This window comes from Neophocaena asiaeorientalis, unplaced genomic scaffold, assembly GCF_003031525.2.
Source record: "Neophocaena asiaeorientalis asiaeorientalis breed wild unplaced genomic scaffold, Neophocaena_asiaeorientalis_V1.1 scaffold62, whole genome shotgun sequence".
NCBI classification, from domain to species: Eukaryota; Metazoa; Chordata; class Mammalia; order Artiodactyla; family Phocoenidae; genus Neophocaena; species Neophocaena asiaeorientalis.
Window position 1 is genome coordinate 2,648,918 of NW_020175191.1, and position 14,465 is coordinate 2,663,382.

A 14,465-nucleotide genomic window follows, 5' to 3' on the forward strand; every position below is an offset into this window, starting at 1 on the left:
AGAGAGATTGCTTCCCTGACCAACAAAATTTGGGGTTAGATCCTTTCTTATGTGTTAATCCCTACCATAGCACTCATCATTCTCCAACAGAGTCTAAACACGTAAGGGAAGGGACTGTATTTTATCTTGTTCATGACAATATCTCCAGTGCCCTGCACAGAGTATAAATTTAAAAAATAAATTTAAATGATTAAGTCTCAACTCAAAGAGGAAGAAAAAAAAAGAAATTCATTTGAAAACTTTTTCAATTTTCTAATTTAATAGAAATAACCAAAACAATGTGGCTTTCAAACAAAGCTTTAAACTAATCTAATACAACTTCTACAACACATTCCAGAGCATTATAACAAGAAGTATTTACAGGTAGCTAATGTATTAAATAACCATGAAAAGAAAATCTTGCTTTTATTACACACCAGCAAAAAACACAGGAACGGAACAATTAGAAACTGCAACCTTGTTTAAAAAATTAAATATGATGATTTAGAGAATACAATACCACAGAAACAGCACTTTTTCTTTCAGAATCATATTGACGGGTAGTTAACTATGTGCAAAAATAATAGTAACTGTAATATTAATAATAATGAGGGGAGAAGAGTTGAAATACTGGAAGCAAGGAACTAGTAGGGATGTGAATTTAACCCTTTCGTGTGTAGGTATGTCTACATAGAAAATCAACAGGCTTTCAGATTGCACAAATCTTTTTGTTATAGGCTTATATACATGTTTCACTGTGATTTAAAACATAGTTAATACCTACATTTTTCAGACCAGGAGCAGACATGCATTTCGTTCTTAAGATTGAAATTTAGGCCACACTTGAAAGGGAGTACTGCAGTGGCACTTACAAAATCATTTCAGTGCCTTCCCACATACAAATTTGGTGAATTTAAAAGAACAGCATTTTTAATTTTAAAGATCACTTGCTTTCTAGAAAAGGGCTAAACTTAATTTTGTACATTTTGTAGTTTGATCATAACAAATATATCCAAATTGACTTATTTTCAAAGATAATTTTGTTTCTCAGATACAATAAAAAATATATAAAAGACCACGAAGGCAAACACAAGGAACTAAATGGAAGAAATGCTATACATGCATTTTGACCAAATAAAACAAACCATTATATCCAAGAGTACATGTTGAAATCTGAAAGGTCTATGTAAACTGTGGCATATAAATTTTTTTCTTAAAAAAGTACCTTCAATTCTTTTACTCAAATGCCTACTTTTAAAAAAATATGCAACTTTCCCCAATTTTTAAAATAAAATGCCACAATATATTGTCATTAGCTCCAGCATACATTTAAATTCCTTAATTTTTAAAAGATAGACTGGGTGATATGCATACAAACTTTCCTATAAAATCACCATCCAGGAGAGGATTATGACATGCTATTAGGCAACAGACTTAAAGCAGTGTTATTGCTTTATCAAGGAGGAGATAACTGTGAGAGAAATAAAACATCCAGGTCTGGTATATGATCAAGCTGCAATACACTAAACCTTGGATCACCTCCAGCAGATTATTAATATAGATGGTATAAGAATTCATGGTATGAATTAAGAACTTGATTGTTTTAATTAGGGAAGTTGGGGAGGTTGGATTTTATAAAACTACTCACTGATCCAAAGTTAAGTATGCAAATAAGCAGTGCTGACCTCAAGAAATGAGATTTTTATACTTCATGTGTTGTATGTGAGTGAGCATGGGTAAAGGACTTTAAAAGGCCAAGAGGGGGCCACAGCATTTACTCCCATTTTGACTACTAAGAGACTGTTTAATAACGTATGGTAGGCCACAACCCAGGAGCATAGTCAGAAAACCTAAGTCTACTGGCTTATTAAAACTAATCACTAATAGTTACATGGCAGGATACCTGCTGAGGTAATTGGTAAATCTGTAATTTGCACACCATAAACCTTTTGCTTCTATTTAAAAGCATTATTTCTTTGGATTAACTAAAAATCTCTAAGTGTTATAACAAAAAATTAGAATTAACTAACTTTAAAATTTATTTAAAATTCCCTTATATAAGAATAGAAGTCAGAAAGTACCTTGTTGATTCCAAAAAGGATAATTTCAACAGTGGATTCAATGCCTTAACCTTTCTCTGTGGTAATGATTTGATGTTTCAATATAGCGCATGACCTACAATTTAACCATACTTTGGAACACATACATACTTCACCTTGCAAAGCAATTCCTTCACTCAGTGCTACAAAAAGACAAATTTAAGCCAGAGGAACAGACTGAGGAACACTTTGTTCTTAGTGAAAATGAAAAATGAAGTGTGGTGAAAGTTTGCAAGCTTTTAAGGAAACATTTAACATCTACAAATCAAAAATACTGCCTTTTAACAAAGAATACAAATGTAAGGGAGTATCAAAACAAACACCTTCAGGGATCAATATTCAATGTTTGTCTTTTTAAAACATAAATGAGTAGGAAAACATGTGAGATATCTGAATACCAATTTAAATTTTTATATTTTTTTACAGTCATATTAGTGCTGAACAAATCAGCTTAGAAACACAATGATAAATGTGCAAGAAAAAAGCTTTAATGAAATCTAAAGTGAATACCTTCACTTAAACGTGGTTTGTTGCTAGCTATATAATTTAATAGTAATTCCTCAGCCATATGAACTACCTTCTGTTAAGAGAAATGAAGCCTGTTAAATGCTGGCAATAAGTAGCTTTTTAAAGAACTAATCTTAAATTAAAAGAAAACAAAAACGCCATCTAACATGGAAATGTTTTGAATGAAACACACTACCTTTTAAGGCCCCAAATATCAAGAAATAAATATTTACTTAAAATTTTTGTTTCTGCCCCCGTTGGTAGAACCTATTATCTAAGACTCGTGAAAAGTATTCATATGAAGAGCAAGCATAAAATATTAGAACTCAGTGGCTTGGCAAAATGAAGTTATACTGTTACTCATCACTTTCCAAAAATGTGCCCTTCGGTAAGTCTCCTGATAAACTGAAATCATGAATGTTGTGGGAAAGAGGAAAATGCACACAGATAAAGGCGTTTTAAAACAATTTTCTCCTTTTTATAAGAAACCTGTTCTTAAAGAACTTAAAATTTGAGTAAAATGATAAAAGTTTGGTATATGTTTTGAAGTTTAACTTATAACGAAACTGAAAAAGAAGCTAAAAGAAAGCCACAGAATGAAGTCAGTAGCAATAATAAAACCAATATACCATCAGAAGGCTTGAATCATATTCATTTTTACCCCCACCACTTGTTAAGAAAAGAAAAACAACCCAAAGAAATTTGTATAATAACTTCTTTAGAGCACTTTATTTGATTCAGTACGCACTAAAAAATATTTACCTCTTAGACAATTATGTCAAATAATTTTTTCTGAGTAGTCTACTGTCTGAACTGTTCAAGCTGAATTTTTAAAAAGGCAAATGATTTGCCACAAATCTGCTGATGTCTGAAAAATATCTAATGGCAAGTCTTCTATTTTGGTCACTTTACATTCTAACATGTCCATACAAAAGTAGGACTAAAATTTTTAACTCAAAAAAGAGAAGCCTGTACACAGTCTAGAACACGCATCTTGGATCTGAGCATCACAAATGAAGAGAAGAAAAATGAAACAGAGCCAAGGTGGTTTATCTGCCTCAGGTGCTAAAATCAGAGTAGTAAAGGTGGGTTTACTCCAGTAACCATTCAAGTGGGGATTGATTGGCTCATTTTCAGGATATACTTACAGGTCTCTTTTACGTCCTTTAAGCCCCCAGTCCATGCAAATGTCCCACTTGGTGGACGGATGAGTACTCTAACCCCACCGGGTTTATTTCAATATTTTGATATTTTAATAATAAGCTGCTTCTGAAGATTTTCTGAGAAGTCTGTTCTCTATTAAAATAAGATAGAACCTCAAAATATGAATGTGAACATTAGAAATAGACAGCATATATTACAAATCCATTCTTGATAGGAACATTAGTAAGAATACATATTAGCTTAAAAAACAGGCTCAGCAAATGTTGCTGATCTGCCAGAAGTTTTAGTTCACTATTTACAAATAAGACAAAGTGAAATACAGAAAATTTTACACATTTGGTAGTTGACAGATTACTGTTTGCCAATAGTGGTCTATCAGAAAACTGATATGAAGGAAGACTGGATAAGAGCCAGCTGTCACCTTCGCAATCAAATTTTAAATGTACAGAAAACTAGATTAATTTTCAAACAAACATTCTACCTTTCACGGGAATAACTATGATCAGATGATTTGATTTGGAAGTGCAATTCTGTGGAAGTGTCTTCTGGAAATGACTACTGTAAATGATCTGCTACTGAAAGGTTACCATATTTATTTCAGTAGAACATTAAAAGTTGATTAAATGATGATCAATGGTCATGTTTCCTAGGCTCTTAAGTATGAACAGAAAATAAACTATTGTTGAGTTCTTTAAACCAATATAAAACTAAGGCCCAACAGCATCAAAATGAGAGAAAATATAACAGCATGATGCAATGCACATCTGCACTGACATCAAAGTGGAATCTGAGCAACTTTGATTTTTAACTAGAAAATAAGCCAGTATGTATATGTGTGGAGGGGGAGGCATAAAAGTTGGTTTAATAATTGTGCACTCTACTCCAAAGAGACAATTTAACCAGTGACATGACCCTTAAGTACTTGAACACTCAGTATCCGCACCAATCAATACCAAGTGATCATCAACATCTGCCCATTCTAACAATCAGAACCATTCTCTGTGGTAACAGAAATCTTCAAATCATTTTACTTTCGCTTTTGTTTTTACTTTTAAAGTTGCAAATAGAGTCCTTCCCCCTTTTCTTGACAAGAATGTGTTTTCTGTCCATTATTTCAATCTAATACTGTGTAAAAGCTATCAGCTTCTTCAAGGAGGTGCCCACTGTAGGCAGGATATTCCAGCAACACTTAAATAAAAGTTTTTCATTCTTTTCTTTTTTTAAACAAGTGATTTAAGTTCATGTCATTTTACTTTATATGTACTGGTCTCTCATCTGACTTTAGGCGTTTTCTGCGGGGCTGTATAAAGTCTTCATCAGAGTCCTCAGTTACCTCACCATCATCCTCTTCCTGCTCAAACTCTGGCAAAGGTGCGAAGGTCCTGTCTGAGTAGATCTCTGTGAGTTTATCTTCAAAGTACAATGCAACTGCTTTCCCTGCCTGAGCTACTTCTGAATCAGCCTGCAAGCAAAAGATAGGAATATTCACCTATTGGTAATGCATATTCCTTCACCAAGTTTGCATGGTCTGAAAAGCTTACCTTCAAATTAATCTCTTGTGTTTCTGCATAAACTTGAACAACTTTCATCATCTAAAAAGGATACCAGAGTCAAAAAAAAAAAGGGAAATTATAATCCTTTCTAAAGTTATAAGACTGCATAGGATTGGCGACGAAAGTCAGCCATACTAGGAGGAACAAATTGCTATGACCAGATCAAGTGCTTTCTAAAATTATACAGAACATGGACCCCCTTTCTTAACAAAGCTATTACTAAAGCTACTGCAAAATTGTCTCAAATTCTGAATTAGTGAGGTCAACTTGAGTAGGAGTTGGTTTGAATACAACAATATATTTAAGAGAAAAACATTTGTGAAAAAAATGATATAAGAAATATTTTTTTAAAAACTGCCACTTTCAACAACCACTAAGTCAGAATTCTATCTGCATGGCAATTTGTTAATCATAATTTAGTTAACTATTATTAAAGCAGATAAAATGAGTCTTCTTCCTGGCAAATGTTAGCTATGGTTCATGAAAGTATACTTATTTGAAAATAATCTAACTGAATTAGAAAAAAACACAAGAAACTTGGGACTGTATTAATTTAACTTCAAGTGAGTGAGGTTTTACTATATTCTCTGTGGCACATTGCTATAAAGGTGACCAGAACTTGTCACCTAATAAGAAAAAAATTTTTTTATTTTAAAAAGTCACCTAGATGCTTCCAGGGGAAACTATGAGTACACTTTAAATGATTCAATTTGAGTTTTTAATAACATTCATATGGCACCCAAATTTTATCAGCAATAAAGATTTTAGTAGTAATCTTTTTGAAGATTTTGTGGAGTCTCATCCATTTTCTTCTCTTATAATAATGAAAATATTCCTGAACAATAAGAGACTTGAGCTTCCCAAGGATAACAAAAATTTCCTTGAAGGAGGTAAATATCTATCAGATTTCTTCTGAAGGTATGGATAGCTCATCTTTATTCTCAAAAAAATACATAACCAAAGTTAATGAAAGTCACACTGAGATCAGATAACTCAAAATTATACACTCTGGGCTACTATTCAAGATGAGCCACGTGAGTTTATAATTTTAAGGTTCTATATTTATATGGTCAATAACAAAATCTAAGGACACTGGTACAAATGCCTTTCCTAAATGTACCCCAAATGTAGGCTTGTCTGTAATCATTTCCCACAAAATATACTTAACTACAGACTATCTTCTATACTTATCTCAACTCTCAACATGTACAGAAAGGGATATCCAATAATATTCTTAATTTAATACATTATATTTAAGTATATACTTCAAATTATACACAGTAAACTTTCTTCTTTGGAGCTGTGGATGCAATCAAATTTTACTTTTGACAGAACTGAAGCAGAATAAATTTTAGAAATCAACTCAGAAAAATCTCTTGGCAGGAAAAACAAAATCCAGTAACCAAGTAAGCAAACAAACAAAAACTACTAATCCAAGACTCTATAGTTTGGAAGCTAACATACTTCATTAAACCTTTCACAGTTCTTGAAGATCAAACGAACATCAGCCACAAAGTCATCTGGGATTTGGTAGTGTTGGGAATGTTTTTTCTGAAGCTTCTTTTTCACGGTTGATAAATCCATAGGTTTCTTTATAATTTTATAGTAGTTTGGTATCTAAAGAAACAAATAAGGATAGATAAGGATTCTCAAAAAATGCCGAAGTGTTTAATTTGAAAATGCAAAGCATATTAATTTTAGAGAAAAACATGTGTGGATCGAGCCAGCTGCATGCAAATTTTGAGTATAATGAATTGTACTTTAAATCTTCTGTCACATGCACATCATGAAAATCAAATCATATTCAGAATATGTGGCAGTGTCCATGGTTAGTGAAGGACCCAAAGTTCTATCTTTAATAAGAAAATTTGGAAAAAAAGCAATCAGCAAGGGTAGCCAACCACTAGTGTTAAGGACAAATCTAGCCCATCAGAATTGTATGACTCCTGTTTTTTTTTAAAAAAGGGAAAAAGATTACAAAATGTATTGTTATTATTAGAATAGGGTATCTTTTAGAGGATAAAACCTTGTATCACAGAGAACTCTGGACATAGCAATAGAGGGGGAAAGACTGTAGTAACACAAGATAAATTTTTATTAATCATTTAGGATTATACTTGGGAGTTCTGGCTGCAACTCTTGGCCAAAAATTTGTATCCTTGCAAAATAACTGAACATGGAGAAACTATTTAAATAGTTCATGAAAAGAAAACACTGGAAAGTAATCTTCTACTGTAAAGTCCCTAAACTTGAAGAACAGACAGACTTCCTGTATCAGATGATTACTATCTGAACAAAACATCTTCCTTATATCTAGACCTTTTGTACTTTAAAATCCATTCCTGAGCCTACCCAGTAAACAAATTACTATTCAATGCTCTGTAACAGGCCTGGTATCCAATATTATCTTAATTCAACAACCGACGGCAAGTAAATATATGTTGCATATTCTTATACCATTTATAAGGCACTGAGCATCCCTGATATTCCTTTTACTATGGAATTTTAGAGCCTTTACTCCTTACAAAAATCTCCTGTAAGATAAACAAAGGGCATTGGCTTGCAAATTTTCCCACAGTCTTCTCTTAATCTTGAATGTTCATAAAAGAGGGCTTATGAAACAGAACCAGTGTGCAAGGTTCAACTTTACACTTTTGTTCAAATTAATACTTATATAGAGTTATTTTCTCCCTAAGATATAGATCCTAGAATCAATCATAGAACTGGAACCTTAGAAATAATTTAGTTCAATATTCCCACTGTACAGTTAAAAAAGTAGAGGCAGGGCTTCCCTGGTGGCGCAGTGGTTGAGAGTCCGCCTGCCGATGCAGGGGACATGAGTTCGTGCCCCAGTCCAGGAAGTTCCCACATGCCGCAGAGTGGCTGGGCCCGTGAGCCATGGCCGCTGAGCCTGCGCGTCCAGAGCCTGTGCTCCACAACGGGAGAGGCCACAACAGTGAGGGGCCCGCGTACCGCAAAAAAAAAGCAGAGGTAGAAAATTATGTAATTTCCCCAGTTATAAGGCTGGTTAACGGCAGAACTAGGAAAAGTTAGTCTTCTGATTCCTAGTTCAAGACTCTTTCCATTATACCTGTACCTGTATCCTTTATGTCCATTTTAAAAGTAATAGCTTATGGAAAAACCCAGACGAACTTTTTGGCCAACTCAATAAAAGAAGTGGAAATTAAATTCATTAAGTTTTTATCACAGCAACGGTCTTTAAAAACAAACTGCAATTTTAACAAGTGAATCTCATAGCCATTTAGCCCTAATAACATCACAAGTACTTCTTATTACTCAGAAATTTTATCAGGTACTATGCTAACATATTTTACACAGGTTATTGTACAGAAGAATCCTTGAAATAACCCAATGAGGGAAGAAACAGTATTAGAAAAGAGAATTTGAGCACCTTGGTTGAGGAGATTATTCAAGCCTGAGTTTTACCATTAGCAGTCTAAGGCCAGAGCCCATACCCTTAAGTATTATACTAAAACTTCTTCAACAGGAAGGTACTAAGGTAAACAACTCACCGAAGCAGGAACTGGCTCCTGGAATTCAATACTTAATTCATGGCAATAGAGGTAAAGCAGAAGACGTTCACACTTCTGGCCCAAGAAAAGAAAGGAAAACCCATGAAATGTTTTCCCTCTAAAAAGATATTCTTAAGAATAAGAACTTTATCAGTACAAAGCATTATTACAACACACTGAAGATAAGCCTCCTACATACTAGCTATCCAACTAAATATATACCCAAAGAAAACTACCTTGTTTTCTATTTAGGTTTGAGACTATGACTATCTTCTGTCCTACTTTAAATGAACTTATCAAAGACAGAGTGCCTTTGTTCTCATCTGATAACTCAGGTAACTTACCTACTATTACCTCTTAACTATTTATACAAATAGAAAGGAGTCATTAAAGCAACATACAGCATTTTGTACAACAATTTATGATTGTTGCTACTCATTTTAATTCCCTGAGGCAGGCAAGATACATGCTATTCCCTTTCTTGAAAGGATTCTGCTCAGGCTCAAAATTAAATAAAAACTGTGTCTTCTCAGTCCAATTCTAGAATTTTGTTATACAATCAGAAGTAAATTGATATGCATTTTACATTTATAGTGTTTATATGCTTAAACTTTTTAATATACGTTTGTATACTCTGAACACATACCTTCTCCTCAAAAATAGTGGAAGATGGATTTTGCAAGTTTATACTTTAGATCAAAGCCAAACGTAACTGCAATGACCACAGAAGTACGTGAAAGATATTTTGTCTTTGGAGATCAGAATATAGACCAGATCAAAAGAAATCTGAGTGAAGTGGTGAGAGGATTTTGGATTTCATTCTTAATATGATGGGATGCTATTAGAAGATTTTAAGCAAGGAAGTGATAGACTTGTTTACATATTTAAAAAAGAACACTATGTACCGCATAGAAAATGGACTGTAAAGGGGCAAGAGCAGAATCAGGGAGTTCAGCAAAGAGATATTACAATAGTGCAGATGACAAACTATGATGGCTGTCTCAGAAGGTAATGGTTGGGGGAAGTGAGAAAATGGTATTATAGTCATTCCTGATTCTTCTAACAGATTCCTGGCTTGAGCAACAGAGATGACCGGTGGTACCATTTGATGATGGGAATTACTGAGAGAAGGATGCAGTTTTTTATGTCGTTATTTTCTTGCTTTTGCTTTTTTAAAATAAATAAATTTATTTATTTATTTATTTTTGTCCGCATTGGGTTTTTATTACTGTGCGGGGGCTTTCTCTAGTTGTGGCGAGCAGGGGCTACTCTTTGTTGCGTGCACAGGCTTCTCATTGGGGTGGCATGTCTTTGTTGCAGAGCACGGGCTCTAGGCACGTGGACTTCAGTAGTTGTCGCTCTCAGGCTCTAGAGTGCAGGTTCAGTAGTTGTGGCACACAGGCTTAGCTGCTCCACAGCATGTGGGATCTTCCCGGACCAGGGCTTCAACCCGTGTCCCCTGCACTGGCAGGTGGATTCTTAACCACTGCACCACCAGGGAAGTCCCCTTCTTTTGCTTTTTGAAGGAGAGGATTAGAAATCAAGATTTTCGCTGGGAAATGTTAAGTATGAGGAAGCTAGATCTAAGAGCCTAGAGCTGAGGGCTACAGACAAAGATTTCAGAAATTATGAACATACTATCAGATAATGAGATTAAAAAATGAAAATTTATCAGGTTATATGTATATTACACTGAAGAAAAAAAAAAAGATGTATAGCCACACAACTACAGAATCCCTAATAATAAATCAATTTATTTGACACTTACCCTTTGGTCCACGGGGCTTAACCCCTGTGCAGTTTTCCCCTTCTTACTATGTTGCAAATTATCACAATCATATTCAACTTCTGGTTTCCCAATATCTCTGCAAAATGTGCATATCCAGTCCCCACTAAAGAAGGAAATAGGCAATTAGTCCATGTAATTATAACAAAACCCACTCTAAGGAAGCTAGTTCCCTAGAGGTAAGCCTCCAGTTTCTTTGTTTTCTTTCCTTTCCAGTTTTTGTGGAAAAGAGAGGTACTATTTTTGCCACATCTCATAAAGTGAAGTTATGTGATAAAAGCTTCCCCAAATGTTTCCATTCTTCAACTGATTACCTTCTGGAAAGCAATATAACCCCACTATCTCTATTCAAAAGGGGTCTGCCTCTTCATAGCACAAAGCTGATGATCAGCACTTGCAGCATAAGACCAATTCTCAACATCCCAGTATGACCATGACAGTGACTTCATATGCATGAAGAAGAAAGGAGTACACGATACAGTCCCTCGGGTATCTTGTACTGTTTTGGCATGTATTAAAGATGCCAAAAATATAACAATTACTTTTTCATGGCCAGTCTTTTAAATCTGCTCAGTCAATAGTTTTTTGTATCAGGATTTCTATCAAACCATAAACTTCAATTTGATTACTTCAAATGCATTCTCCCCTTTCTCTTCCTCATCATATATATATTCTAAGTCTAGGGATTATACTAAAACTGTGTCAACAGTTTCAATTCCTTCCAAAGCATCTGCCTTTGAGAGAAAGCTTTCAGTGGCAAAATTCTAACGTTCCAGCAGATGTTACTATCCAACAGAAACAAAAATATGAAAAGCCTTAATTTTAAGACCAAAATGCCAATGTTTTTTTCTAAAAGAGTAAAGAAAAAGAAGGTCCTTAATACATCTGTGGCAAAGGACTACACCTTCTAAGATTTAGGTAAGAATTACAATGCTTCAGAAAAATATTCTGGCACTGTTCATATATCCATTACTTTTCTAATACTAAAGGCTGAATTTTTCAGAAAGGGTAGCATTAATCAACTAAAATCACTACTTCTCAGGAATCTGAGAAAAAATGTGAATCTTTCAATCTATAGGCAGAAAGAAGCTGGGTTTTCCCAAGGACACTGGTTTACTTTCACTTAAAAAACCAGGGGGTAAGGGTAGGGGAAGAAGGAAGACTTAAAGAAATAAGTATGATTCTACTATTTTAAGGTCTCTGAAATCAACTGGAGGCGAAATACCACGAACATAAATATGTTAAATGGAAGGGAAGAAAAATAGCTCTTCTAATCCAAACTCTACTACTCGTAGATGCAGAAACTAATCCCTGAAAATCAGTGAACCGTCCAAGCTAATTAAGTTAGTTCACTACAGAATTACGACCAGACTACAGGTATCGTAACCCAGCCCAGCACATTTGTTCTGCTGTATTGGCTGGAATCATCAGCTTGCACTGGATGCTCATCAATGAATGTTTTAATGCTTGAAATCAGACTTAGCCGCCAAGGGGGTCATATAGTCTGAGGACAATGCTCATATGTTGCCCCAATCTTTATCTTTACCGTACCATCTTCTCTTCTAAATAACGAATTCAGTAACTGTCCGTTCCAAAGGTAATGACTAAAAGACATTCCAAATAGGAAAAGTTGAGAAAGCTGAGGAATCTGCACACTGTGCTTCAGGTAGGCACTACCAACTAACAGCTTCCAGTGGTCAAGATGAGCTATTCCTCAAAAAATTCAAGACATTAAAGGTATTTTTACAAAGTACTTGTTTTTTTTTCTTTAAAGTGCCTTTCAAGAGCTTTCAAACATTAGAAAAGTAAGTTTTTGGTAAGATCCAATAGAGTTGCCTCAAACTGAATACTATTCATAAATAAAGCCATTATTATAGACCCTATTAAAATTGATGGCAATAGATTAAAAAATTATCTTCAAGAGGAAATCAACTAAGTTTCTCAGTACCCTAGTCTCTTGCACCTCATAATTTACAGGTTTATCTAATTTGCTTATATTAAGTATAAATTGAAGGCCAAGAAATAGTCTCTTTTTTTTTTTAACATTAATGCACAACTTAGATCTTGGACATTTCTTCATTCAGCTGTTAATTTCTCTAGAAGGTAATGGAGTAATAGGCAGTCATTAAGAAGGCTATCTGCCCTGAATAATTTTGTTACTTCTTTAGCTTATAAAAATAAACAACAAAAAATCAGTTATTTCACTTGTACCTTGGAAAGCTAAGAAGTGTTGGAACATGACAAGTTAGATGAAAGACCTTTGGACATTTTTCACAGCACAAGAGATCCCCTCCATTTTGGCAGACAGCACACCAATCTTCATTTGGGTCATCATCTTTGCTGCTGCCATCTCCTCCAATCCTTGCCGACCTGTGCATGAGACTTCGAACTGGGGACTTTCCATTAACAAGGCTGTTGAGCCCTGACTGTTTGCAGCTTTCATTCACATCTGTAGGTTCAGTTTTCACGTGGTTTTCCAGGCCTGCTAATGCATCCAACTCACTCTCTAGATGCAGGCTAGTTGAAAGAGGTGGTGTCAAGCTACTCTCAGGACTGCTCAACTAAAACAAAGCAAGGACAAATTCTTGAAGAAACATTTAATCCATACTGTTCGCAGTGTGTGCGTGCGTGCATGTGTGTCTCTGTGTGTTTAAAGTTTTGTCAACATGTATATACAACATGATATACTGACATAAGTTAAAATTATTTTGGAATTTACTATTATTTATTATACAATTATTTGAAATCATATTAGTAACATAAAAGAATGAAAATAACCCCGAAGTTATTCAGGCATGTTAATGTATGATTTTAGGGAGCAGTCTCTGTAATACTGGTTCACTTGGATAATAAAGGAATTAATTTAACTATTAAGCACACTGATTGGGAAGTGAGCATAGGGTTTTACTTTTCCTGTAGAGAGCTGACTATGATACACTATTTTTCACTCAACAATCTGTTTCAGCTTTTTCTTCCCCTTTATATTGGCTTTTTTAACCATTTCTTTTAATTGAAGTATAGTTAATTCACAATGTTGTTAGTTACAGGTATACAGCGAATTGATTCAGTTATATATATATGTGTGTATATATACGTGTGTATATACACACACACACACACACACACACTTTTTTTCAGATTCTTTTCCATTATAGCTTATTACAAGATATTGAATATAGTTCACTGTACTACACAGTAGGTCCTTATTGTCACATAGCTTTTGAAAAGCATTTTGAAATATTCTTCTGCCCACTTATCATTCTACTAATATAGGAAGATGGTGACAATGTAAAATCTTTCACCACCATTTTGCACTGTTTTTTGGGGGTACTTCCCAAACCAAGTTCTGAGTGAAGAGATAACAGTACTCTCTAAATCTACATAGTTGAAATTTCTATGTGCCAACCATGTAGAAAATGAGACATAAGTGTAGCTAGGAAGAAAAAACCAAGATCAAAATTTCTAAATAAGGAGGGACTTGGGCCTTCCTTCATTCTATACTATAAATTTTATAAAATGTTCTAGCTGAGGAATTCTAAAATGGTTAATAATTCATAAGCCAAAGGCAATCTTCTCATCACAAAACTCTGTGAGCATTAAACTTCTTTCATGTCAGCGGTCGTAATCCTGAGCTCACCGGTCCAGGGAAAATAGCCAAGGATTTTTGCAGCTTGAGACTGAATGTGACTATTGAAATTATTAATAAATTTAGAACAAGCTAGAACCCAATTTAGAATCATGGCAAAAATAATGACCGATTACAAACTAAAAGTTGAAATGAGTCCTTAATACAAGTAAGTCTTTTCTCATCAATTACAGTTGACACTTAGATGAAAAAATTCAG

General features: G+C 34.4%; 1 protein-coding gene across 2 annotated transcripts in view; it reads right to left on the reverse strand.

The window, feature by feature from the left end:
* Positions 1-237: 237 nt before the first annotated feature.
* TRIM33 (tripartite motif containing 33) overlaps positions 238-14,465 on the reverse strand; it is a 149,825-nt gene continuing 135,597 nt past the window's right edge. The window contains exons 15-20 of one of the 2 annotated variants that reach the window (XM_024764830.1): positions 12,833-13,182; positions 10,604-10,727; positions 8,836-8,910; positions 6,767-6,919; positions 5,291-5,341; positions 238-5,211 (exon numbers count right to left, since the gene is read on the reverse strand). In XM_024764830.1, coding sequence (XP_024620598.1) covers positions 4,999-5,211; positions 5,291-5,341; positions 6,767-6,919; positions 8,836-8,910; positions 10,604-10,727; positions 12,833-13,182 — 966 coding nt within the window. In that variant the 3' untranslated portion in view covers positions 238-4,998. The remainder of the gene's footprint in view (positions 5,212-5,290; positions 5,342-6,766; positions 6,920-8,835; positions 8,911-10,603; positions 10,728-12,832; positions 13,183-14,465) is intronic. The other variant, XM_024764831.1, reaches the window with a different exon arrangement.